Source organism: Stigmatopora nigra, chromosome 7 (genome assembly GCF_051989575.1).
Source record: "Stigmatopora nigra isolate UIUO_SnigA chromosome 7, RoL_Snig_1.1, whole genome shotgun sequence".
NCBI lineage: Eukaryota > Metazoa > Chordata > Actinopteri > Syngnathiformes > Syngnathidae > Stigmatopora > Stigmatopora nigra.
The window spans coordinates 3,647,825-3,672,615 of NC_135514.1; the positions used below are offsets into that span (position 1 = coordinate 3,647,825).

At 38.3% G+C, this 24,791-nt stretch overlaps 1 protein-coding gene across 3 annotated transcripts in view; it reads right to left on the reverse strand.

The window, feature by feature from the left end:
- The window catches only part of znf516 (zinc finger protein 516), a 34,763-nt gene extending 10,461 nt beyond the window's left edge, over positions 1-24,302 (reverse strand). For 2 of the 3 annotated variants that reach the window (XM_077720588.1, XM_077720589.1), the window contains exons 1-3: positions 24,036-24,301; positions 5,092-7,333; positions 1,489-2,739 (exon numbers count right to left, since the gene is read on the reverse strand). In XM_077720588.1, the coding sequence (XP_077576714.1) occupies positions 1,489-2,739; positions 5,092-6,826 (2,986 nt within the window). In that variant the 5' untranslated portion in view covers positions 6,827-7,333; positions 24,036-24,301. Of the gene's footprint in view, positions 1-1,488; positions 2,740-5,091; positions 7,334-24,035 lie in introns of all 3 variants that reach the window. The other variant, XM_077720590.1, reaches the window with a different exon arrangement.
- Positions 24,303-24,791: the final 489 nt, after the last annotated feature.

Below are 24,791 nucleotides of genomic sequence, written 5' to 3' on the forward strand. Positions count from 1 at the left end.
TAATGTTAAGAAAGGATAAGCTACAGGGACACGGCAGGAGATGAAGTGTCACGCTATCAATGCTGAATCCATGTCACGTAACTAGATCATGTTTATGTAACTGAAATTCTACTTTTGGGAAGTATGCTGTTGCAGTCGTACGAAGCCACAAAGAGAGAGAGAGAGCTGGAGAAAACCTGCTCTATATCCATTTGTCATGCACATTTGCAAACATTTGCATGTAGAAAGCGGAAGGATGCAAGACAAGGAAAATCAAGGCATGGGAAGAGGGGTGACAGAGACTGTCTCTGGCACCCCGACTACTGGCCTGCCTCTGGTTACTTTACTTCTACTCTGCGGTGCCAGCCCTTCTCACTGATGCACTAATGAAAGACAAGACAGAACTGGATGGAAAACACGGGCCATTCAAGCACACACACACGCGGGTACACACACACACATTACATAGGAAAAAGGAGAAAGACTTTGCTGCTCAAAAAAGGTCACTTTATAGCATGTGACTCAAAGGGCTAAGGCGGATAGTGACGATATGCGCCTGGACGGGTGACAGTGATGTCATGCGTCTGCTCTAGGGCTGTTTTATTTGACCCCTAGCTCCTCACAGCCCCACTTGACCTGAGAGACATAACTGAAAAAACGGAAAAAATGTTGATGTTCGGTAATGACCATTTCCAAAGCAGCTGCTGGGGTAATTATTCTGTCTCATTGCTCTCTCTTTTCCTCTTAGGTTTCCTCTCGCCCTGTTTTGCCTCCCCATTCGCATCTGTGTGAGTCTCATCAGGCAGAGCCGTGACCTAAACTGTTTATGACAGCTTTCTGGGAGAGTGGAGCTGGACACGAGGCATGCCTCACAGACCTGCGCGCACCAGAGGTTCCCTCACATCTTTTGAAGATAAATACGAAAATACCAAAAGACAAATACAGACGCACACATTTATTTTTGGAATGAAAAACACAGAATAGATGCTGCCCCACATACAAACTTGCAGCAAACCTCTTAAACATGTAAGTACGCTTTTGTTTGCAGTATTTTAACACACAATATTGTGGAAAATAACTAGTTAATGCTCTCCATTGATATATTAGTTGCGGTTAAAGTCTAGATGTTAGATTAAATATTTAGCAACCCTCTCACTATATGATCTCATTTGTCTGGTGTTCATACTTTCATAGCTGGTTAGTGTATATTGAGATACTAATGATGAGAAGGTAGGCGCTAGGATCAGCCCTCATAGAAATAATGTCAAATCTAAATAAACCAAATTACGCAAGTGGCCACTCATTGAAAAATAGTTGAAGATTCTTATATTTGCTGTGCAATAGTTGAAGATTCTTATATTTGCTGTGCAATAGTTGAAGATTCTTATATTTGCTGTGCAATAGTTGAAGATTCTTATATTTGCTGTGCGTGTTGTATTGGATGCATGCGATTTGACTTTTTTTGTCACTTTGATTTGAATAAACAAAAGCAACAATATACTTCCTTACCAGTAGGATCCAAAACTGAATTGGTGGCACCCCAGCGGTGATACAGCGCAGCCAGATCATGTGGGCTGTAGTTTTTTAGGAAATTGAGGATGTTGTTTGGCATTTCAGGGATCTCTGCTGTTTTCTCGTGCTTCACATTCCCATGAGAATCTGATGCGAGGGATGATGATGATGTAGAAGAAGAGGTCTGGGGAATGCCTCCATATGCCTGTGTCGCTCCATAGTGCCCCGCCAAGGAGCTGTGGATGACACCACTAGGCCTCGTAGCATTAGACTGTCGCTGGGCATGGGAGTTGTTGAGCGGTTGATGAGCAGAGCCTCTAGCTCGCTGGTACTCAGATTGGGTGCTATACTTGTTAGAAAGCATGAAGCCGAGTCCCTCCTGAGGCATCATGTAACATTCTGGCCTCTTGTTTGCTGTAGCAGAGTTGAGGCTTGGAGCCGGGGAGCGGGAGAGTGCATTGACGCTCTTATCCTTAGGGCTGGAGGATGACAGCGAGCTCCTCCATGTGGCGATATCGACTTTGGCTCTGGCGCGTGGTGGCTGACTCTGAGGGACGCTTGCAGCATGTGATCTTGAAATGGATTTAGAGGATCTGGGCAACATAGATGAAGATTGAGAGGATGGTGGTGATGGTGTAGCTGAAAGGCAACTGTTTTTGATTTTTTTAAGTACGTTGTTAGACTGGGATGGAGGCCGTGTACGTTGGGCACGGAAAGGTATCGGCAGCGGTGGGCATTCTTTACCCTCCAAGACTGGTGGGGGGCCAGTACGTCTCCTAGAGGACAAGTCTTTTAGCCCTTTGGTGTTGTTTTTTAGAGCCCATTTAGGCACCAGATTGGAGCTACTACTGGTCATGCGGTGAGCAACAGTCTGGTGCATCCACAAAACCTCAGGATAGAGTGTAGAATGGGAGCAGAAGGAACATTTATGATTTGGAAGGATATTCTTGTCGAGGGTTAGGGGGTCTTGACCCCTGTGACCATCAGCTCTCACGCATAAATCCACAGGGGTGAAAACAGGCTCAAGAGAAGAACAGCCTATTGGAAGATGAGGAGGATGGGGTGGGGAATTTTCCAGACCCTGCAGAAGGGATTTCTTCAACTTGGGATATCCATTGGAGGTAACTCTAGGAATGGGGCTGGTTCTGTCTTCAGAGGCAGCCGGATGATGGACACGGACATGAGCCAGGTAGGTATGGGATTCAGTGGTGTCAAAGTCACACAGGCTGCAGATGTAAGGCTTCTCATCTGGAACAAATCAATACAAATCTAAGGTTAAACATGAATATGACACAAAATGTATAGACAGCAAAATATAACTGTACCATTGCCAATAAATTACTCATGTCCTCTGGATAGGTATACTCACAATTTTCTCGTTAGAAAATGAAAATGGAAAAAATATGAAATGAATAGTGTACAGATGTTTTCCACAGAGAAAATTAAAATGTAGATGACGCAAGCATCTGGCTTTAAAAAGGTCCAAAAGGAGGCAGTTTCCTGGTGACTGGGAGTAAATACAATATTCTCTACTTGCTTTTTGCAGTTTCAATGATTTTCCACTTGATGGCGGTAACACCAAATGTTTGCACGTACATATAGGTTGAAATAAATATTACAATTGTTAAGTATGATTATGCCAATAAGAGGTTGCATATGTTATAGTAATAATAAACACAATTTTACACCACTAATTGGTCTATAAAAAGCCAACTAAATATACCATGAATAACCATAAAAATTAAGGACTGTTAAGAAAAAAACGCTTTATATGGACTGGATTTATATGATGCGCAATGATAGTAAACAATATCCTGAAAAGATGCATGTTTCCCTCTTGTATATTTAAACAAGGTTATTAAAATATTTAAACCTTTCATAAAGAATACGGCATGTATTCCTACAATCCTGTGTGCATGCAATTAGTATATTTAGACTATAGTCCTTGCTTAATGACTGAAAAAGACTAAACATTTAGATAAGATGTAATTTTTACAACAATAGAGTGCTGAAATAGCTATTTCACCTTATATATATTGAAATATTTTAATTATATGCAAGAAGACCACAACTCCAGTAGTTGGTTGTAATGGCTCAATTCATGAAGTTAATTAGGGATTAGAAAATCTGTGGTCATCATGTAAAACAATGCACAAGGACAAGTCTTGAGATAAAAAAGAAACGGCCGAATAAAATTTTTACTCTCACATAGGAGGGTTGGGGGGGTTTCCTGGGACAGGAAGACCTGAAATAGCTCACAGCCTAACCATGCCTCAAGAAATGTTTCTTCTATTTTTGATCAGTACTGCACTGTGAGCAGGGAAGAGGACGAACAACCACTGCTAACATTAATACCTCTTCATAATAAATACATCCAGCTATAAGCTCTGATGTGCCCAAAACTTTAATAAGTTTACCCCACAAATAATGTACGTAGCATACACTGAAATCTTTTCTTTGTCACATTTTATCCAGATATTTTCAAGTGTCTGCCCTTGCAAGGACATAATGATAATGACAAAATTGCATAAGAACTGTTCTCCCCTTCACAGAAGCCACTGTATGCTTTACTGAATACTAATGTGACAAAAACCATGTAACAATATTTTCCATGATTCCCATGCCAATAAAATTAAATGAGTTATCATAAACATTTTTTAACTGCCAACCATACAATTTAACTGTAAAGATCATTTGCAGCAATTATGTTTTTTTTTTTATAGTGCAGTATCTAACACAAATGCATTAACGACAATACTTTGTATACTGTTGTTTTTCGGCCACATGGCGGCATCTGTTCCCCCGTTTTTATTAGACACAAACAATAGAGCCAGGGATTAAGTAGCTCAGGCCCATTTTATAAACACATTTACTGTTGTTGAGTCATGAGAGTAAGTGGGTAAATTGAATTAGATTACAGCCATTTCATTGCAGTGCACTCTAATGAAGCCAAAAATTCAATTAGTCAGTATCTTGTAAGAAAAAAGGGCTGTTTACCCTGTCACGTATATAGGCAACAATGGTCAAACTAAGCATAACACACCTAAAAACAACTGCAAAAAAACTGGACCCTGTTCTGCTCTGAATTTTTATGGAGACGAGTTTGAAGCCTTGAATGTTGTGGCCGGGCCCTCGGTCAAGTATACCAGAAGTCTGACTTCATAAATGCTGTTCTGAATTGATAGACAACAGTTTCCTCCATAGCTGATCCCCTGCAGGTGTACTACTCCTTGTAACATGAAGTGTGTGGAGGGTGAAAAATAATCTTCATTATAATGTCTGAATAAATGGAAATATTGGAAGAGCTTGTTGTTATGTGTGTAGTTTTTGCCCTTAGGATGCAATTTCTAGTAACCAACCCATCGATCCTACTATCCTTCCCTCTATCTCTCAGAACAGATGATTTGATTCTTAGACAGCTTCACAGACAATGCCCACAATATAAAAGTGTCGCGATTTAAGTAAGAATGTTTAAGGCTACCACTTAAATCTAAAAGAACTAAAATCAAAATGGAAAGAAACAATTCCCTTTATCATAATAAAGTTTATATACATTAAATGTAAAACATTTGCATTTTGGCAAAATGAGTAGTAACTAACCTGGAATCTCTCCTGAGTTAGCAGTGCCCATCTCAGATGCCTGGTCTCTGAAAGTAGAAGCTGGCGGAGAATCTCCATACCCTGGGGTAAACGGTCGGTTTGGGGAGCCTGATTCTGGGTCACTGGTGGAGCTCCACTGGTCTTTATTTGCGCTTTTTTCCTTGTCGCCCACTGATGTCCTTCCCCCATCCTTTCTATGCCCTCGCTGGTGGACAATCATCTGGTGACGACTCCGGAAAACTTTACCACATTCAAAACATTCGAAGGATTTAGAGGGACCCTGAGACTGGGATGGTCGTTTCCGTTCCTGGCGAGATGATGGTCGGTATTCAGAATCACTGAGACTCTCTGGTGTCTGATCTCCAGATGAAGGTTGATTTCCTAAACTGGAGCTGCTGCGACGACCTGCACTGCGTTTTTCTTGACCTTGAAGGTTGCAAGTATTATTCTCTTTCTCAAAATCTTCCGCGGCAATCGGAACGTCTTCTTCGCCAATGCTTCCTCCTTCACTGAATACCTTGTTGTTTTCTACGGGTTCTACAACCTTTCCTTTTGTTGCTAAATGCCATGCTTGGTAGCTGCAGACTGGATCAAGCTCTGGGATTCTTTGTCCTAATATCTCATCACTTTCTTCTTCCTTAGCCCTTGCCTCAACTGTCTGAAGACCTAAATAGTCGAGCAAACGTCTTTTTGTAGCCGGAGAATCATCATCATTCCTGGGTTGTGATTGTTTCTGAGATTTCTTTCCATAACTAGCATTGTGGATTTTGTCATGATCTCTAAGGCTCTCTTTGCTATGAAATAGGTTCCCACACTTAGAACACATTTGGTAGACAGACACTACAGAGCCAATCAGTTCAGGATCCTGTGCAACATCATTGATCGTGGCAGGATGCTCAGTAGAATCGGATTTTGCACGAGACCGTGATCTGGTGTTGTGTGTTTTCATGTGAGATTTAAGAAACCATGCTTCACGGAAGCGTCGGCCACATATACGACAGCAGTGGTCCAGGATTCCCGCATGTTTCTTCATATGTGACTTTAAGAACCAGGCTTGCGTAAACACTTGTCCACAGGTTTCACAGGGAAAGGTCCCATCACACTGAGGTGGTTCAACCGGTTCAGTTACAGCTTCTTGCTTGACACTTGTCTGCTCACCTGTGTCTACAGTGATGTGGACCTTCTCAATATGACTGAGGAGCTGATCCTCCCGCTGTGCCTCATAGCCACAAAGGCGGCAGCAGAAAGGCCGGTGTTCACTTTGGGGTTTCTCTCTTTTCAAGTTCCTTACAGGCACTTTCCTGCGACTATCATCTGCATGATCCCCACCAATCATCCGATTACAAGCTGAGCTGCTCTTGGTTGGACTTGTGCCACCATCAAGTCCCTCCGACACACTTAATTCTTCTTCCTCTGCACCACCTTCTTCATCCTCATTGGAATGGTGGCTAGAAAGTGTGCCTAGTTTGTGACTGCGTATGTGAACTTTGAGGTTACCCTTCTGAGAGGCCCTGTGGTCACAGTAGGGGCATTTATAAGGGCGTGCACCAGTATGGCGTCTCATATGCTGTGACAGAGAGCTCAGAAAAGGGAAGCTGCGGCCACAAACGTTGCAGTCGAAAGACTCAGGTACTTTGTCATCCTCACCCTCAAGATGATGTTTGGCCTTGATGGGTGTCAACTTTTCCCTCTGACTTCTCGTCTGGGCATCCATCTCCCCCACACTAGGATTCATCAGGGGATTTGATCTCCCCTATTTACTTGGCCTCTTTCTAGCAAAAAATCAAATCAATCTAGTGCTATCTGTCGTCACACATTTAGAGATGTCAAGTAGGCCTTTGTTAGTTAATCAAAATCCCATCTGCCTGTAGTCCTCCAGAGATGAAGCTACCTACTATCACAGCAACTCACTTAACACTGCCCAGTTACGGGAAACAATGCCATCTGACCATCTTCATCAATCCCTGTCAGAAATTTCAGTTAATCTAACTGAGTTACTATGAGCTATCAGTACCATAAGACATGGTGTTTATCTTAAAATGAACGCATCATTAATATATAAAAAAGGTCATTGACTATTTTGGAAAAAAGGGGATTTTTAGTTCTTTCTGTCTGCCGGAAGCATCTCAAAAAGTCTTGGTTGGATATAATTATTGGACCACACTTCCTTTCTTCATTTCATTGGCATCATTTCCATAGCTTCATATTTAACACATTATCAGCAGGCATCACCATCATCTACCTGGGAATGAAAAAAAGAAAGGGGAGAGTAGAGGTTAAAAACAAGTTGGAAGTATCGCAAAAATTTATATTCAACAAAGATCAGTGTATGCCTGCTCATTCATTGTCTATGACTTGTCGCATGGACACATTTGCCCGATTGACTAGGTTCACGTACAATTGGAATACTTTCGCATACTAGGGAAGGACAGAAGTGCAATTGGATTGGATAACGAGTTGTTTCAATATGTGGTACTATTGATAAAATTAATGGTTCCAGAAGGACCCATTTTGATGAATCATAACAGAAGCAAAAATGTTGATCATTGATAACTGCTACCTTTTTTAAATGAAAAAAGATTGTCTCCCCTTTTGAAGAAAAAAAAGTTCAAATAAGCATGTTTTAATCTAAAAAACAAACAATATTTAGATTTTTTAATCCAAAAATATATAATTTAAAATGTAACATTTAGAAAAATAACGAATAAACAGACATGTTTACTGTTTTCTCCTTTTACTTTTTAATGTAAATAAAAAAGTTACTTGTTTTCCTTTTAAGTTATTATTTAATTAATTGAATAATAAGAAAAGATTAACAGATAAAAATGGCAATATATATATTTTTTTTCCTAAAAAATAGAAGAAAATATTTGATAATAAGAGGGTCAGTAAAAAAAAGGTTTTGGACAAATTTTAATTTCTAATCAATTCATTGATCAGTTAATTGTCACAGCTTTTTGGCAGACATCCAAACTCCACACAAGAGGGCAAAGATTCTAACCCAAACCACTCATCAATGAGGGAGCCGTGCTGACTGTGAACATACATGCTTTATTTTCAAACTACAATACAAGTCAGATCTCAAAAATCGTACAAGTGAACTTTGCAGCCACTGAAATTACATGAGGCTGTATCCATCCCCTTTAAAAGCATTTATTCTCTGTAACCATCTGCCTGATTCTGCAATGGTTTGCGCAGGGTTTGGTACCTCTGAAGCTACAACAGCTGAGTTGACACTTTACACAATCATTGTGGGGGAAGAGGGAGGAGTAGGAGGTTCCGTGATCACATCAGCAAGATCAGCAGCGCCACCATATTCCCTCCCTATACTGGCCTCACAAACCTGCCTCCACTCACATGACATGGTTCTTAAGTACACAAGTACTCCATGCTTTTTACCTTCTATTCTAAAACTGGAGCTGAATATTATTGAAGTTGACCAACACGTTCTGCAGCAATGACAAGACTTGTTTTTTGAAGCCACGGAGAATCAAGAGTGAACCTTCTGTTTTAATTCTGACAAACACACACTATGCACACAAGCAGTGCAACTGTGAAATGAAGGAGCAAAACAGAGGGGCTTTTAAATGTACCCACACATCTTTTGGAAGCCTATAAGCACACTGAGTTTTTAACAGTGTTCCCTAAAGCCAGCATTGAAAGTTTGTACAGAGGGTTGCTCACATGCTCATACACACTGCTTTTCCATACACTGGGGGCTTTGCAAAAGGGAGAAAAAAAATCTTGTTAGCCTCCACATAGTGGCTCATGAAGTGGAGACACTAGCTGCTCAGAGTGGGACAAAGAACGTGGTGCTGTGCCTAAAACGCAGTGACACACAAACACACATGCACAGAGTGTATTCTCAACCCAATCAATAATCCATTATGGACAAATTGCACCTCAAACCCCGCCCCAGCCCAGCTCTAAACTACTGGACAAGTAGGTCTTCTGTTATGAAGAGCAAGATGGGTAGAGCTAAGCTGGATTTATGCAAGCACATACAAATGCACACCCCCACTTACACACACACACACACACACACACACACACACACACACACACACACACACCAGCAGTCCATCTAAAATGTACACACAGAAGATGGACAGTTTCCAGGTCAGCTGTGGAATGCAAAAAAAAAAGAAGGAAGAAAGAAAAAAGGTCATGGGAAGTTATTTATGGCTGAAAGTAAAGTCTTTCTTTACTCTGGTAAAATGTAGGACTTGTATTCATGTCACTGCATGGATGTTATGAAATACATTGGAAGTTACATGTAGGATGGCGAGGAGATTTACATGATGGTGGTTTAAGGTTGGAGGATTGTTTGCTTTCCATCTGTGAGTCTATATTGTAAATGAATAAACTTTACAAAGAAATGAATGTTCATTATTAATTTACACATTCAGGTAAATAGTCATTTTACAGTCTTGTTATTGTGTTTGCAATTTTACAGTTGCAAAATATTCTGACTTTTTGTTTACTTAATTACATACCAGGGTCTAGATTACAAAAAAATACCGTAGGTATTTCTAATGGAATGCCAGTATAATTCCACCTGTTGCTTTGTAAGTATTACAACTTTAAATTTAAATGTGCTGTTAAAATATTCGCAAAGTCATGTATTTATTAATTGGATATGGATGTTCCAGTACTAAGTTTGTGCGTATGATGCTATATTACTTGTGATTTAGAGCAATTTAATCAGCTTCTTTCCTCAGACTGTTACAGCAGTCCATGCTCATAGGCAGGAAGAGCAGTGGGGGGTTTTGTAGCATTGTTGGTCTCCCCAATTCCCATAGTATCCCCAGTTCTATCAGTAAACCCCCACACAGTACCCTGATCAGGACAATGGGGGCTTGCTCTGCCTGTCTCTTCTCAACACCCACCCCTATTTGTGTGAGAAGGGCCATTAGATAAAGTCCACTGGGTCCATATGTATGTTTGTGCAGGAAGTGGCAGGTGTTTAGGTCAATACTGTCATTTTACATTGTGGTGACTGCTCCATGCTATTGGGATTACTAAACGGGCCTCATGGGAAAGGAATGGATTCTCAATATAAGGTCATTTTGTCAACAATACACAATTGATACATGGAGCGTCCACAAAAAAAGAAAAACAAATTGTGTAATGTTCAATTGATTAATAATTCATTTCCATTAAATCTAATGATTAGAATACAGTACAGTTGCTTTACTGGCCATCTTCTGCTCCTACTTGTACTATATATCTATATGTTTTCTGAATGTGTACTGTATATGGAAGACCCCCCCCCCCCCCCCATCTGTCTCAAACTACTATATTATGCCTGTTTTTCTCACACTACTCGTTAACCCCTGGGTGTTCTAGTCTGTAAAGCACCCCCTCCACCCCACACACACACACACACACACATAGCAGCATTCCTCCTACCCTTCCACCCCAAGCTTCTCTCTCTCTCACCCTCTACCGCTCTCTTCTCTCATGCTCTCTCACTCACCCACACACTTGCACACAAATAATAACAATGTGTACACTTCATTTCCTCATTTCAAAAACAGGAAAACAAAGTCCAAACTCTATCTTTAATGTGTACTACATGATCAAGAATGTTCATATTGAATAAATCTGAAATGGCTAATTCATTTTTTCTAAAATAACCCCTGCACGTGTGATGTCATCCGGAAAATATAGTTTATGATGGATCATTATGACTGGCTGGATATGCAGTAGACTGATAATACTGGTTTCTAAATGTTTAATATAATTTGACAGCTGCTTTAGACAGTTGGGTTGAATTGAATGAAAACAACTCAATTCTGGCTTGTTACATGAGTCAAAAGTGAGAACTTACAGGTCTGGCGTTGGGCAAACTGTCAAACAGTAACAAAAACAATGGCTGATGACCACGATAAGATTATATTTGCTTGGTCTGGAAAATACAATATTTAACTTCTTTAGAGCAAAGATGAGTTGGGAAGGAGGGGTGGTTGTTTTTTGGGGGGCTGGCTGGGTGTTCTGTTCTATAATCAGGAATAATACACTGACCCAAAGTCAGTCATTCATTTTTATGACTTTGACTATTTGTCATTTAAAATAGAAAAGACAATATTGCGTTACATATAAACCAATACAATTTTTTTATGGGTTATTTTACAGAAGAATGTTCAATGATTAATTAATTACAAACTACTAATTTAAAGTATAGAGGGAATATTGTCGAAGTGCTCTTTCTACAGGTGAAAACGTTGTAATGTTCATTGTATTGTGTGTTGGACTCATCAAACCACTGTGCTTTTAACAGTGTGTACATGCATGAAAAAATTAGTGCCCATCATGTTTTCTATCAATTTGTTTCACTTGTCACAATTAACTAAGCCCACCCCGCACCAGCACCACCACTATACAAACATACAAACAGCATTGATTTAGGACTGAAATGCTCTGCAAATAAGTAGTCCATCCACTGATGTTTAAATGTATCCAAAAGCAGATACAGGTTACCACTGTGCTGAAGCACAAGGAGCTACATGAAAACAATCATCTTTTTTCTCACAGGCACACATAAGAGGTGGGCAGATAGTCCACCAGCACTCCCTCTTGATTGCAATTATTAAGAAGTGGCATACATTTAAATACTATACAGTGGGTGAGCTCTGAAGATTACATAGGCTTGTAGACAAAAACTAAGGCCATTATTGGTTTGCAAATTGTCTAGATGAGGTTAAGGTGTGGATAGAGCTAAATTTCCTTTAGGAAAACAGTTCAAAAACCAAAACCATTTGAATATGCTCATGCAGTCTTATTCCACCATCCCTCTGAAAAATCCACTTTCGAATAACTGTCACCGATGTTGGTGTTAACACTATCCAACCCTCACTCTGACAGAATCAAAGAAGCTTGTCACACCTTTGTCTCCTTCGGATTACTGCATTGCACTCTTCTTCGGGATTCCTGACAAGACCGTTCAGAGACTGCAGTATATTTAAACAGCACCACCAAGATCTTAATGAGGGTGCGGAAGCATGATCATATCTCCACCATCCTGAAATCCCTGCAGTTGCTCTGGATCCCTCATTTAGTGCAAGGTCTCCTTCCTCATTCGCTCCTTTCAGAGATATGTCCCTCAAATCTAAAGGAAATTCTCACCTCTCAGATTCCTTTACAGATAATCTGTATTATAGTCACAAACCCTGTAGAGAAAACATATCCCAGAACCTTTCACAGCTGTGGAAGGATGTGTTCCAGCACCATTTTATGCGGATAAAAAAATAATGATAAAAATTAAATTAAAATTAAAACATTTTTCCCCACAATTGAATATACTCTTATATCTGGCAACTTTTCTGCATTCATCAGCATGACTGTGCATATTTTGTAATTTCCTGGTATGGACATAGATTAAAGCAGTGTTTGCCAACCATTGTACTACGGCACATTGCCATGCAGTGGGCAGATATGCCGTGCAAAATTGCAACATACAGTCTAACAATGTAAAATTCTGAGAGAAAAAATAATATGAATATAACAAGATTAAAATTGAACTATTTCAAGGTTAAAATCTGAATATGGTGAATGTTAAATTATCGATTATACTATTACAAGATTCAAATTGTGAAACAGTCATTTTGTTGCTTATTATTCTCTCACATGAAACGGAAGTTGTTTGGTTTCTAGGGCATTAACATTTGCTGACGTAAAGTCTGTGTGAGCACAACATTTTTTTTCTAAATATTAGAAGATTTAAGTAATATTGTGAGAAAAGTAATAAAACTATGCAATTAGAAACATTACATTACTTATCATTGAATCCCTCGGACAGGAAGTTGTTTAAGGTCCGCAGACATCAATCAACTTTTGGGGACACTCGGTCAGTGGATTTGAACCTACGACCGTAGTTCTGTGCAGCGGGCACGCAAACCACTCGTCCGCCGGGCCACCTGTTATCAATTAACGTACTACGATGAAAACACTGTCTCCAACGTCTGATTAATTTCTATTTACCTCCGACTTTCTTTTAAACGAAAAGCATTTGGGACGCAAATTGAGAGCAAATAAATAATGAAATGTATATTAAACTGGATGAGTACCTCACATAACAATGTTCAATTTATTCATTCATTGATTCAATTTCTGACCCACTTATCCTCACAAGGTTCGCAGAAGGTCCTGGAGCATATCCTAACCAACTATGGGCATCTAATTAAAATCTAAACTTCCTTTCTTTAACTCAATGAATGAATGTCCTCTTCTCTCAGAGCTTTTGTTAGTGTCTCTCCTGTCCCTACTTTGCTCTGCTGTCCTCCATCCCTCTGCAGCCCCAAACCACCTCTGCAGGACCTAAATCAGTCTTTGTGAAGTGTAATTAAACCGGTGACCTCAACTCTACCCACCAGTTTTCACACTCTCACACTGATGTAACCATTTTATTTTGCTCGTAATTACACTAAGGCGGACATCCTAGCCATCAATGAGGACATACCATCACATGCACACGCATACACACCCTCAATCCCGCGCACACCCGTACATATCCATGTCCTTCACGTCATCAGGAAACAATTTGGTTGCCCCTAAGTGTCTTTTAGTGGAAGAGTGTGCACTCCGTTAGTCCTAGTTTCATCATGATAGAATGGATAGAGGCTATTACACCTCTTCAGTTTTCCAGTGAACTAATATTTGTTAGTTTAATTGTGGTGTCTAGTTTGATGAATAATAAAGAGGACAATGTCTGAAACATGAGGCAACTACAGTACCATTTTGGACTACACATATTACACATTTTCTAATGTTCTATACATGGCCATAAATTAAATGGAATTTTACAAAATACTAACCGATAAAAGTGTGAAATGAGATATAAGTTGGCCTGGGGGCCGAGTGGTTATTATGTCGCCCTCGCAGGTCTGAGGGTTTAGAGTTCGATCCCAGGTCAATCCCCATTCTGAAAAGTTTGCAAGTTCTCTCTGAGCTTGAGTAGGGTTTCTCGGGGTACTCTGGTTCCCTCCCACATCCCAAAAACATGCAGGGTAGGCTGGTTGAACACACAAAATTACCCCTAGGCATGAGGGTGCACGTTAATGGTTGTTCGTCTCCTTGTGCCCTGCGATTGGCTGGCCACCGATTTAATGTGTCCTTCGTGCGCCTGTTGCCCATTATTAGATGTTATTGTTTTATTAAAAGAATACACGAGAAACAATTGTGTGCTATAGTGGTATTTTGCAGTTAGTAGTCTTAACAATCTTTTGAAGGACTATTGTAAACCTCTGTAAAACGCCAACATTTTCAGTTACTGGAAAATTCAGAAGGTTCGACTATCTAACTAGACAAACATTGCATCAGTCATGTTTATGTAGCTTTCCCTGGGGAGATTACATACTTCCAATGGGAGTTACCTACTGTACAACATCCAAGCAGCAAAATAGTCATTAACTCACTCAAGCAGCCAATCATCCGCCATAAAGACGACAGGCCCTTTCACACTAGATATAAGTGCTTGGGAATTATGCACACTGTCATTCTCTCCAAATCGCACCGGTGGGCAGCTTTACACACACAGACTCAATGACTGTATGATACAGTTACTAAAAATGGAAACTACTCACCTCTGGAGAAATCATTCAATCGGAGTCAGTTGCTGAACTTAAAACGTGGGCTGATGACAACCATTCTAAATTTGAAAAGAAAATAATTTGCCATATTAGAAAATAATACTTTCGGCTCAAGTAAACCCTATTCATTACTGGGGATTGAAACCTTGGTCGCAAATACAGCATACTAATAATGCCAAGCTAAAATGTATCTGGGACAATGATGCCTGTGGACAAATTGCCCAGATATTTAAATTCTGGCCAACGAGCTGTTTGTGGGATTTCGGTCTCAGTTTCAATATTGAGGTTAATATGTAGCTAGGATGTGCCTAATGAGTTGATTGTCTTTTTCTGATATATGTAGTATTCACATTATTCTCACCATTCCCTGTGGTGTGGAGGTATGAGTGTGTGCATATGGTCGTCTGTCTTTCTTGTGTGCCCTACGACTGACTGGCGACCAGTCTAGAGTGTAGTCTGCCTTTCATCAGAAGTCAGCTGGGATAGGCTCCAGCAACCCCCGCAGGCCTTACAGGGATGCGTTGTTTGGAAGATGAATGAATGATTGTATTCATACTTAAATATTAATTCAATATCATCTACTGTATAAAGATGGGTTCTACTTTCTATTATATTTTATTTGATAGTTTTCTATCAGTATATGCTTTAAAATATAGGCTTTCATGTATCATACATGAAAAAGAAAATCTGCAATCTGGACAGTATAAATGGCTGAGTGAATCATATTGCATTTAAAAGAGGTGTTTGGGGGATGATTATCTTTTATAGTACTTATCTAAATGACTAATTGAATCATTTTGTTGGGATTGTCCATTATAATCTGATGGGATTTTTTGATTATCTTTTTAAATAGAATTCAAGGGGCAGGGATTAGAAGATCAGCCAGTAATATATTTGCATTACAGGTTTTAGTTTAACAATAGTTTAATGACAGTTTTGTTATTTACAGCATGCTAAAAAATACTTTGTTTTAAATTTAGATTAAGTCACCTATAAATGTGTATGTATGTATGTATGTATACATATACATATATATATATATATATATATATATATATATATATATATATATATATATATATATATATATATATATATATATATATATATATATATATATATATATATATATATATATATATATATATATATATATATATATACATATATATATATATATATATATATATATATACATATATATAAATATATATATATATTTTTTTTTTGTGCCCTCTGACATATGGGTGACCAGTTTTAGAGTATGGTCTGCCATTTGCCTGAAGTCAGATGGTATGATATAAATGAGAGGTTGGATGAATTTTTACATAATTACCTCTGTAGTTTATTTATTTAATCTTTTTTTATTTCTATTACCTTAGCTAAATCATGGTGCTTCTTAATGTGAATCCTACAAATATTGCATCTGTCACTAAATATATGCCTCAAATATCCTTTTAGTCCAAGTCCAAACTGTAGATAGAATTCAATTTCTGTAGCCCATGCTGCATCAACAAAGACAATACTGTTGAGCAAAGTGATTACAACAGTTAGATAAAAAATGGACTTACTTTTTGTAAATGAATTAATTTTGATGTTAGTGGTCAGCAAAATGCTCCGGGGAAAATATCATAAAGTATTGACATTAAAAAAAAGTGCTGGACATTACCAGTGGAACATGCCAATAGGGGTTTCTTTCCCTAGTGATCATCCTCACATCTGGATGCAATGTGGGAACAGGGCATTGAGGCCAAGGGGATAGCTGAAGGGAGGGTATAAGTGTGCTGGGGAATTCTTTAGAAAAGATTTAAGAGTCAGTGAAAAAGGTTGTGATGCTGATGGTGGATGTGGGGTTGTGTGTATTGAGAAGGCAGTAGGAAGGAGGGGTTCTAGTAAAAGGCCCCCTGTCTTTGGTCTCTTCTTTCCTGTGTAGTTGACTGCAAGGCCCCCAAGCTACAGACAGACAGGCAGCTGGGAACTTCGGTGAGCAGCAAACAGCCGCCCCAAAACACAGTCTACGATCTAAAATACAGCTTTAGTATGTGGGAACACAAAATGAATATCTCACAAGATACACTGTATGAGCAAATGTTTGCTAACAATAAAAAAAGTGATTTGACAATTACTTATAACAGTGTGTATAAATGCATGAAGAAATTAGAAGAGGATTATGGAAAATTGGAAACAAATCAAAAGATTTTTCTATATCATCAATCATTATCCAAAATGATAGACCAGCAGCTGTTGGTTCTTCACAAAAAAAATAATGAAAAGTAAATAATGCACACAGTGAATCATTGAGAGAACCTTGCAACAAACACAAGAGAGCTGACTGGAAGAGATCATTGACAAGAAAAAGGTGAAATACGAGACATGAGCAAACATGTCCGGTTCACACTATATCAAATCGGCCAGTAAAATGTAAAGTCCATCTATTGAAGGAATCATGTTTTCTTATTCAAAGAATGAGACAGTTAAGTATTTGAAAATTATTTCATAGTCAACATTATCCATTATTGTTGTTGTTATCATTTTTTGACCTCACAATGAGATCCTTGGACAGGGTGCAAATAATTTTCCATGTGCCACGCCTCTCTCCCACGTACACATCCGCTCATGCACACATACACACATACATTCGCTAAAAAACATCATGACAAGGTTAGGCTGACATCGGGGGCTAACGATTAGTTCTTCTGTTGACTGAATGATTAGCTGCAGTAGCCTGGAGATATTTCCAGTTTGTTTCCCTAAGTTAGTCAGACAGGCAATATCACTGGCTTTCAAGCTGCACTCCAAGCATACTTTGCGAATGCCCGCTAAAACCGAGAATTGTACATGTCATGGTGATATACAGTCTGTGCGTACTGGTAATAAACGAGTTTGAATGATACATTCGTCTGAAATGGATCTTTCTAGATGGTGTCAGACGTGGTCATATTAACAGACACTACAGACAGCTATGCGAAATTCAAGCTTGTGTTAAGATTCATGTTGGAGAAACACATAGAATGCTCAGAATGGCCGTAACGTTACAAGCAGCCGTATACACCATATGCAATGATGCAGAAATAACATATAAGTCATTCAATTTTAATGAAGACAATTTGATGTCTTATTCTCAGGAACGGGGACAACATTCAAATTCAACACCGGCAGGTTGGAACCCATCTGGGATTGACCCCTCAATCTCAAAACTGTGACCACTCATAACGAACCCATAAATCTTAAATCCTTCTATACTTAAATGAAAGAAACGTCTTATTAAATCCTTCCTTGCTATTTACTTTAGCAGGAATGGATTATAATCCAAGGTCTCTGTTCTGTCTCAAATATTTATGAAGTAACTATATGGAGCTAATGTAAGGTAGTTTCAACATTGGTTGATAGTATCACAGTATTACAAACTCCTTAGCTGGCTACTGTTCTTCTGTGACTTACTGTGTCTGGGAGGTTTAGGGAAACTGTGAGGCATGAAAGCAGTGTAAAACTGTGAGTAAAACTGCAATGAAAAGGGCTTTTGTTTCTATAGCAGCCTCACTGATAAAAATTACATCTACAGTCTAACAAATATGACTTCTATATAGCAGAAAACAGTCAGAAACATATTATATTAATAAGCAAATTTATTGATCATGTTGAAAATGTGAAGTGTGTTGTTCAACTGGAAACAAAGCAAGCAGATGCTAAAAAAGAGGGAGCCTCTTTGCTTAAGAATCTGTTCCCCCAACCCCCATTCACCCTTAATGCCCTCTGGGCTGCTGTGAGTTTGGATTAAGTTTAGGTGCCATGTCGCTTCCCTAAGAAGCCTCAACGTCACTCCTTCTAAATATATGGACTCAAATGCCCTCACATACTAAACTATAAGCCCTGCTCATTAAAAACATTGCATCATTTATCAAACTGTAATGTCATGTATCTGATGCTACAAAAATATGAATATTTTTAATTTTCATGGAGTGGCCCATCATTCCAATGATATCAAATATAAGTCTAATTATATTTAATGAGAAAGCTTGTCTTGAAAAACACTATGTGAGCACATTCTAGTAAAAACTTTAAACTATTATTTTGTGATCAGAAGTGTAACTGAAATTTAATGTAATGCTTTCAGATTCCATTTCAAGGTAAAAAGGGTAAAATAATAGAATTAGAAATATATTCAATTATTTGGATAGACAGTGACATCTGGACAGAGTATGTGCTGCTCTTTCTCAAAGCTTCTCTCCCTTTCTGTCTCTCTCTCTCTCTCTCTCTCTCTCTCTCTCTCTCTCTCTCTCTCTCTCTCTCTCTCTCTCTCTTTCAGCCCTGATCACAGCCACGTGGTTCTCCCCCACTAATCTTATTTCTCTTCTTTAATCCTACAGCAATCATCGCATCAATGCCATGTGCTGGACATAGATGCGGGCAGATATCTATGATCACAATCACAGCCAAAACCGATTAGCACAGTTAATTATTCCTTTACATTCAATTGGCTGCTTTGTCACAATTGCTAATTCAATGGATCATTTATAGTGTGTATGATAGGAAATGAAAGAGTGTTGGTGATAATGACTGGCGTTACTAATTTAAATGGAATTTGATATTATCCAATTACAAAGCATGACTCTCCAAGCTGACACTGAGTTGTAAATTTGCTTGCATCACAAAACTTTAAAAAAAACAACACTGATATATCAGGATGTTACTTAGCCATTATAATCTCATTATTAACCTGTTAATCAGAGCCAACTATTGTTTGTAAAGGGACTCTGACTCTATGAGCAAAATACATGTTTCAATACCTTGACTAAAGATATAGTCATTGAAGTGGAAATTCTGTCTTAGCTGAGCAAGTTATTCCACTGGGGTTATTAGTAGAGTGGAGAAGTGTTAGAACAGCAAGAACATCATATTCACACCTAAACGGAATTGCAGAGAACTGTGGAAAACATCAACATGAATCAAATAAACATCACTCAATTATTTTTTTTCTTTATTATCAGAGGTATTAGAGAGACATAAAATTCCACCATTAAGTATAATAAAAGCAAACTCCTGTTCTGTAGTATAATAATCTTTTAAAGAATACAAGTAAAAATGAAACATTGCAGTTAGCTTCAGTCAATAGCATTCATTACTAATGTGTCACACTTCTTAAATGGTGCTCTCTGGCAACAACAATGAGCAGTCAGTAACTGCTTCAAACATTGCATGTGATATTTTATGGTCGCAAATAGTTAATTAATGATGACAACCACAATCACATTTGCACAATGCATGCCTATTTTTTTAATTGATGTGATTAATTGTTTTGCATTTATTTAGTACTGTTGGAAAATTGTGTATTAAGATACCAAGATAATGTAGTCTTTATCCGTTTGACAGAACTGTAACAACAAAAACACTCTGGGTAGACAATAAATCATGTTGTCCTATTGTTCTCCACCCCTCCCTACCCAGTTTTTGAGTCACTCGTGTAAAACAGGCCTCAAATAAATGAAGTAAATGTCAGTAACATATTTTTACCAGTTAAATAAACGCAGCGGAAACATCTTTAATTCTATTGTACTGTCCTCCATAGAGGACCCTACAACCCTAACCCCTAACCCGAAACCACAGTTTCTCCCAAATTCAGTCTACAACAGAAGTTATTCTCATTTTCATTCCTTTTAGTGTTCACATTACCCATTTTAAATAGCTTTGCAGCAAAGAGACTGTAGTCCACTTGTATTTTAAATATTATTCACTCCCCAAAAGAATGACATCATCATTTATTTGCTAATTTTGAGTTTGAATGGTGAATAGAATTCATCTCTTGTTTAAAACTGTTCATGTTATTAACTTCTTTCGGAAGTCTCCTGTTTTAGTATGTAAATGCTACTCTAATTTCTCCCAATAAAGTGTCCCATTAAAGAAATTATACTGATAATATTATACTTTCCTTCTCCCACATGCCAGTGGCATGATTAGATTGAGTCAGCTCATTGTTTGTGACACGTTCATTTTAATGGATTCATTATGCCACTGTTTAAGATGATTCCTATGCAAATGTTCAACTTTTGGCCACAATGACGAAACAATAGTAGTATTATTAACAGTTGAGAAAAACACAACACATTCCCCTCTCCCCTCACTACAAGCAAGGGTGAAGATTCTAAACTGATCCTATGCTTGAATCCGCACAGTACCACACCCCCACCAGTCACAAAAAATTCCAAACCTTCTCCAAGGGTATATTAATCCTATCATTGAAACATCAATTTAGACCCCAATTTAGACAACTATGTGGCCATTGACTGTATCGCCTATTTTGCTTGGCATTGAATCGATTGATTTTTATAGAAGGGGAGGGCACAGATGTGACCCAAATAAAGGGATTAACTTGCCACCTGTTACTACAGTTTCTAAAATTTGGCCAACTAGTGATGAGTAACAAAAAACAGCACAGTGTAGTACGTATATCACAAGTTGTAAGGTGGTACCTACATGAAATTTTTATGCCATGCCATTAAGCAGTCTTTCCCACGGAGGGCTCGTTTATAATTTAATCCAAGGTCTTGCTGTATCGAGGCTAACACAGTGGGATTGCCCTTTAAAAGTGGAAACCCCCACCACGCAGGAGAGAAGCACTGCCATCAGATCAGAACAAACAGCAGCCCTTCTAAAAACATTGAGTTAAATGAGTTGTGTGGTTCAGTCAGGTAGCTATGATAGAGGTGATGCTACTTTCCGATGTTTCGATTATCGCGGCCATGTCATTAACCTCGATATTCGAGGGATTACTGTATATATTTTCTTTGATGCTAATTTTCTTATGTGTCATTAAGTTAATCAAATCGAACTATCAATACAGAAAGATGAGAATAGGCATTAGATCAGGATGGCATCATAAACCAAACTTTAATACCCCTTGACCTCTTGAAATGTAAGTGTCAGTTACAAACCATATACAACATGAAGACGTTTACCTGACCTGCAACAATAGGTTCATCATATTAAAAGTGTCAAAACAAAGAATATATACGTGGCATGGGTACTGGAAGAAGGGGTAATGAAAATTAGGGTACGATAATCACATTTTCAGACCATTAGTGCGTCTCTGAGTCTCCCCGTCAAATCATCAGACCTCAGCAGTACTCACATAGATCGTAGAAACTATGCCCAGTTGAGGTAAATTGTCAAAAAAAATAACAATCAGATTTCTAATCACTCGCTTTTTAAATCACTTAGTCAGTCCTTGAGTGCTTGAATATAATGAATATAACAAATTGAAGTAATGCAAATTTTAAATACATTCTTATTACTGAATTACAAAAGTGAATAACTTAACATACTTTTCTGCTAAAACATTTGTATTATCAGTTACATAAACAAGACTGAATGCATGTCAATAGGGGAGGTAATGGACAGTTAATGGGTGTGTGAGATTTGAGTAAACATTCTATATTTCCTGGAGAATCACAAGATTTGGAAGGGTAAAAAAACATGAATATTACCATAGAACTTTTTCATGTCTTGATAGTCAAGATCATAAAAAATAAATAAAAGTCCTCAGGCTGATAAAAGACACAAGGTAGTAATGAGTATTGACAATAACAGTTAGTGCTGACATACAGCAAAGGGGCTGCTGCTGTGGAATGTGAGGCTCCATTCATTCACATGAGTTAAACATGCATTTCCACCATTACAAAGCCTAGCCTTGTGCTCTTTGTTTCTTGACACATCAGTATAACACTTAAGAGATTATTAGCAGGATATTATTATATTATAAGTATTATTATATTACACCAAATATAGGCAACATAGTGTCTGAGCAAGTGTATATACATAAGCGAGAGTGGGGGTAGGGGTAAAAAGTCAAGTCTTTAGAAAAGATAGTCATGGTAGAGTTAAAAGGTCATGATAAGCGTAGGAGATGTAAAGCACAAGCTGCTTACAAAAGACAAACAGTTCTACTGACAAAACCGGAATATGTGTTTATGAGACAAAAGCAGAAGATAACAATGAGTGTCATTCAGGCTACTTGAAATCTTAAAAGATGGATTTGGATGCTTTAGAAAGTTAAATATAAATACACAGTCACTGCGGGGTTGATGATTTGTCATAATCAACTTTTCCCTTTACAAATCTATAGTCAGATATGGGTGATATTCTTTGTTGTATGCACTATGCTCGAGTTTCCACATTGCTTCGTAATCATTGTGTCATACAGACACTGTATATTTTATTTCTGGACCAAAAATATCCTCAGTTTGGCCTTCATATTTTCCATAAAGCTTTAGTGACTAAAGAATAGATGAGTGTCACTGACGCAGTCACCTTGGTTACAATGAATCAGAAATTATTAGTGTGTGGATTTGCTTGTTAAACAACTACACACTAAGAAGAGCTGGCTGTCAATTAAAGTGAAGAAAACAAGACATTTTTGCAATATCAAGTTCAGGGAATTGAGATCACAAACAAACCATTTCATGAACATAAGACTTGTACTTGAATTGTTAAACAGCAGCCTATTGTGAAGACATACTCACTCACTTAGGTGACAACCGTTTTGGTTTTGATTGCGTGTAAATGTGCACGCGCTTGTGTCATAAAGGCTACTGTTCAACCAAATTCCGACAACAGGAAAATTAGACACGCCTAGATTCTTGATCATTCTTGTTAGATAAACTGTAAAACAACATCCAGTGCGACTGCTTTGGCACGCGTGCACGCGCACAGGCGCGATTATGCACAAGCGCTCTTTCTCTCTCTCTCTCTCTCTCTCTCTCTCTCTCTCTCTCTCTCTCTCTCTCTCTCTCTCTCTCTCTCTCTCTCTCTCTCTCTCTCTCTCTCTCTCTCTCTCTCATACTCTCTCTCTCTCTCTCTCATACTCTCTCTCTCTCATATTCTCTCTCTCTCTCTCTCTCTCACTTTCCTCAAAAACTATGTTTTACATAATATCTATAACGATAATCCCCTTTTCCCCGAGCAAGAATGACTATGTAAAATATTTCATCATTACACAACTGTTAAGACATTTATTATAACTTGCCCTTTTGTGATGTTTGTACGACCTTCTGTTTGTATGTTCTATTGCTGCCCGGATAAAATAACGTCATCTTATCCGCTAGAATAATTCATATTTAAAAAAAAACTACATTAGGGATTGTTTGCTTTTGTTTCTAGAGGGTCCAGTTTGTCAAATATTTCTCAAAATTCCCCTTATTTCTATTGTAGTAAATGCACTTTTGTTTCTCACACTTATAGGAAATGACTTATTAAAAGGAAGCATGCGATCTTTCCGAAAGATTAGGATACTCTAAAGGCAACAAGGGCAGAAATACACCATAAAAATAATAAGTGCATACTAAGCAGTCGTTTCCTTACCAGTAAAAACAGTGTTGAAGCCCCAACACACGCAAGCACAAAAAGACCGGTGCACCACTCCGAAGAACAAATGTGAAGAGTCCACATCAAGGAAAAAAATGGATCGCAGTATTATGTGCCTTTCCTTAAAACAATTGACACTCTCTTTGAAGATTCGAGTAAAGAAATTATTATCTGTTGCGGATTACTGTTTACTTCTGTAGTGAAGAGTACAGGTTCCTCTCTCACTGTCTGTGTGTGCGTGTGTCTTTTCTCTGTCGTTTCACCGGTGCTGCCTTCATCGACACTGCGGAGAGTTCAATCTCTTTACTGAAAATGCATTAGTAGTAGTAAAATTGGGATTAGTACTATTGCATCTGAACGGTATTTCTCCACGTCAATGAACATTAGTCCTTTGATTATAATTTGCTTACCATAATAGTTCATGTTTATATTTTATGAATCGTTTGCTAGTACAACTTCTCTCTGCCCCCCCCCCTTGGCAAACAATTAGGTCTTAATTATAATTAACCGAATATCCATCAAACTGTGTTTTTATTGTTTGTGACAGTAAACCAAGACTAAAATTAGCCAGATGATCAAATCCGTAGATATGTATTTATACGACCTACCTTGGGAATGTCGGAGCTTTAAGTATGCCATTGAATGTGTCACAAGTTGAAAGGAGTCCCAGTGAGAATTGACTCCACAATGAAGAGCAACAACAAAAAGTTTGTCCCCATTGTATATTCTATTTGACCTGCAGTCATTTATTAT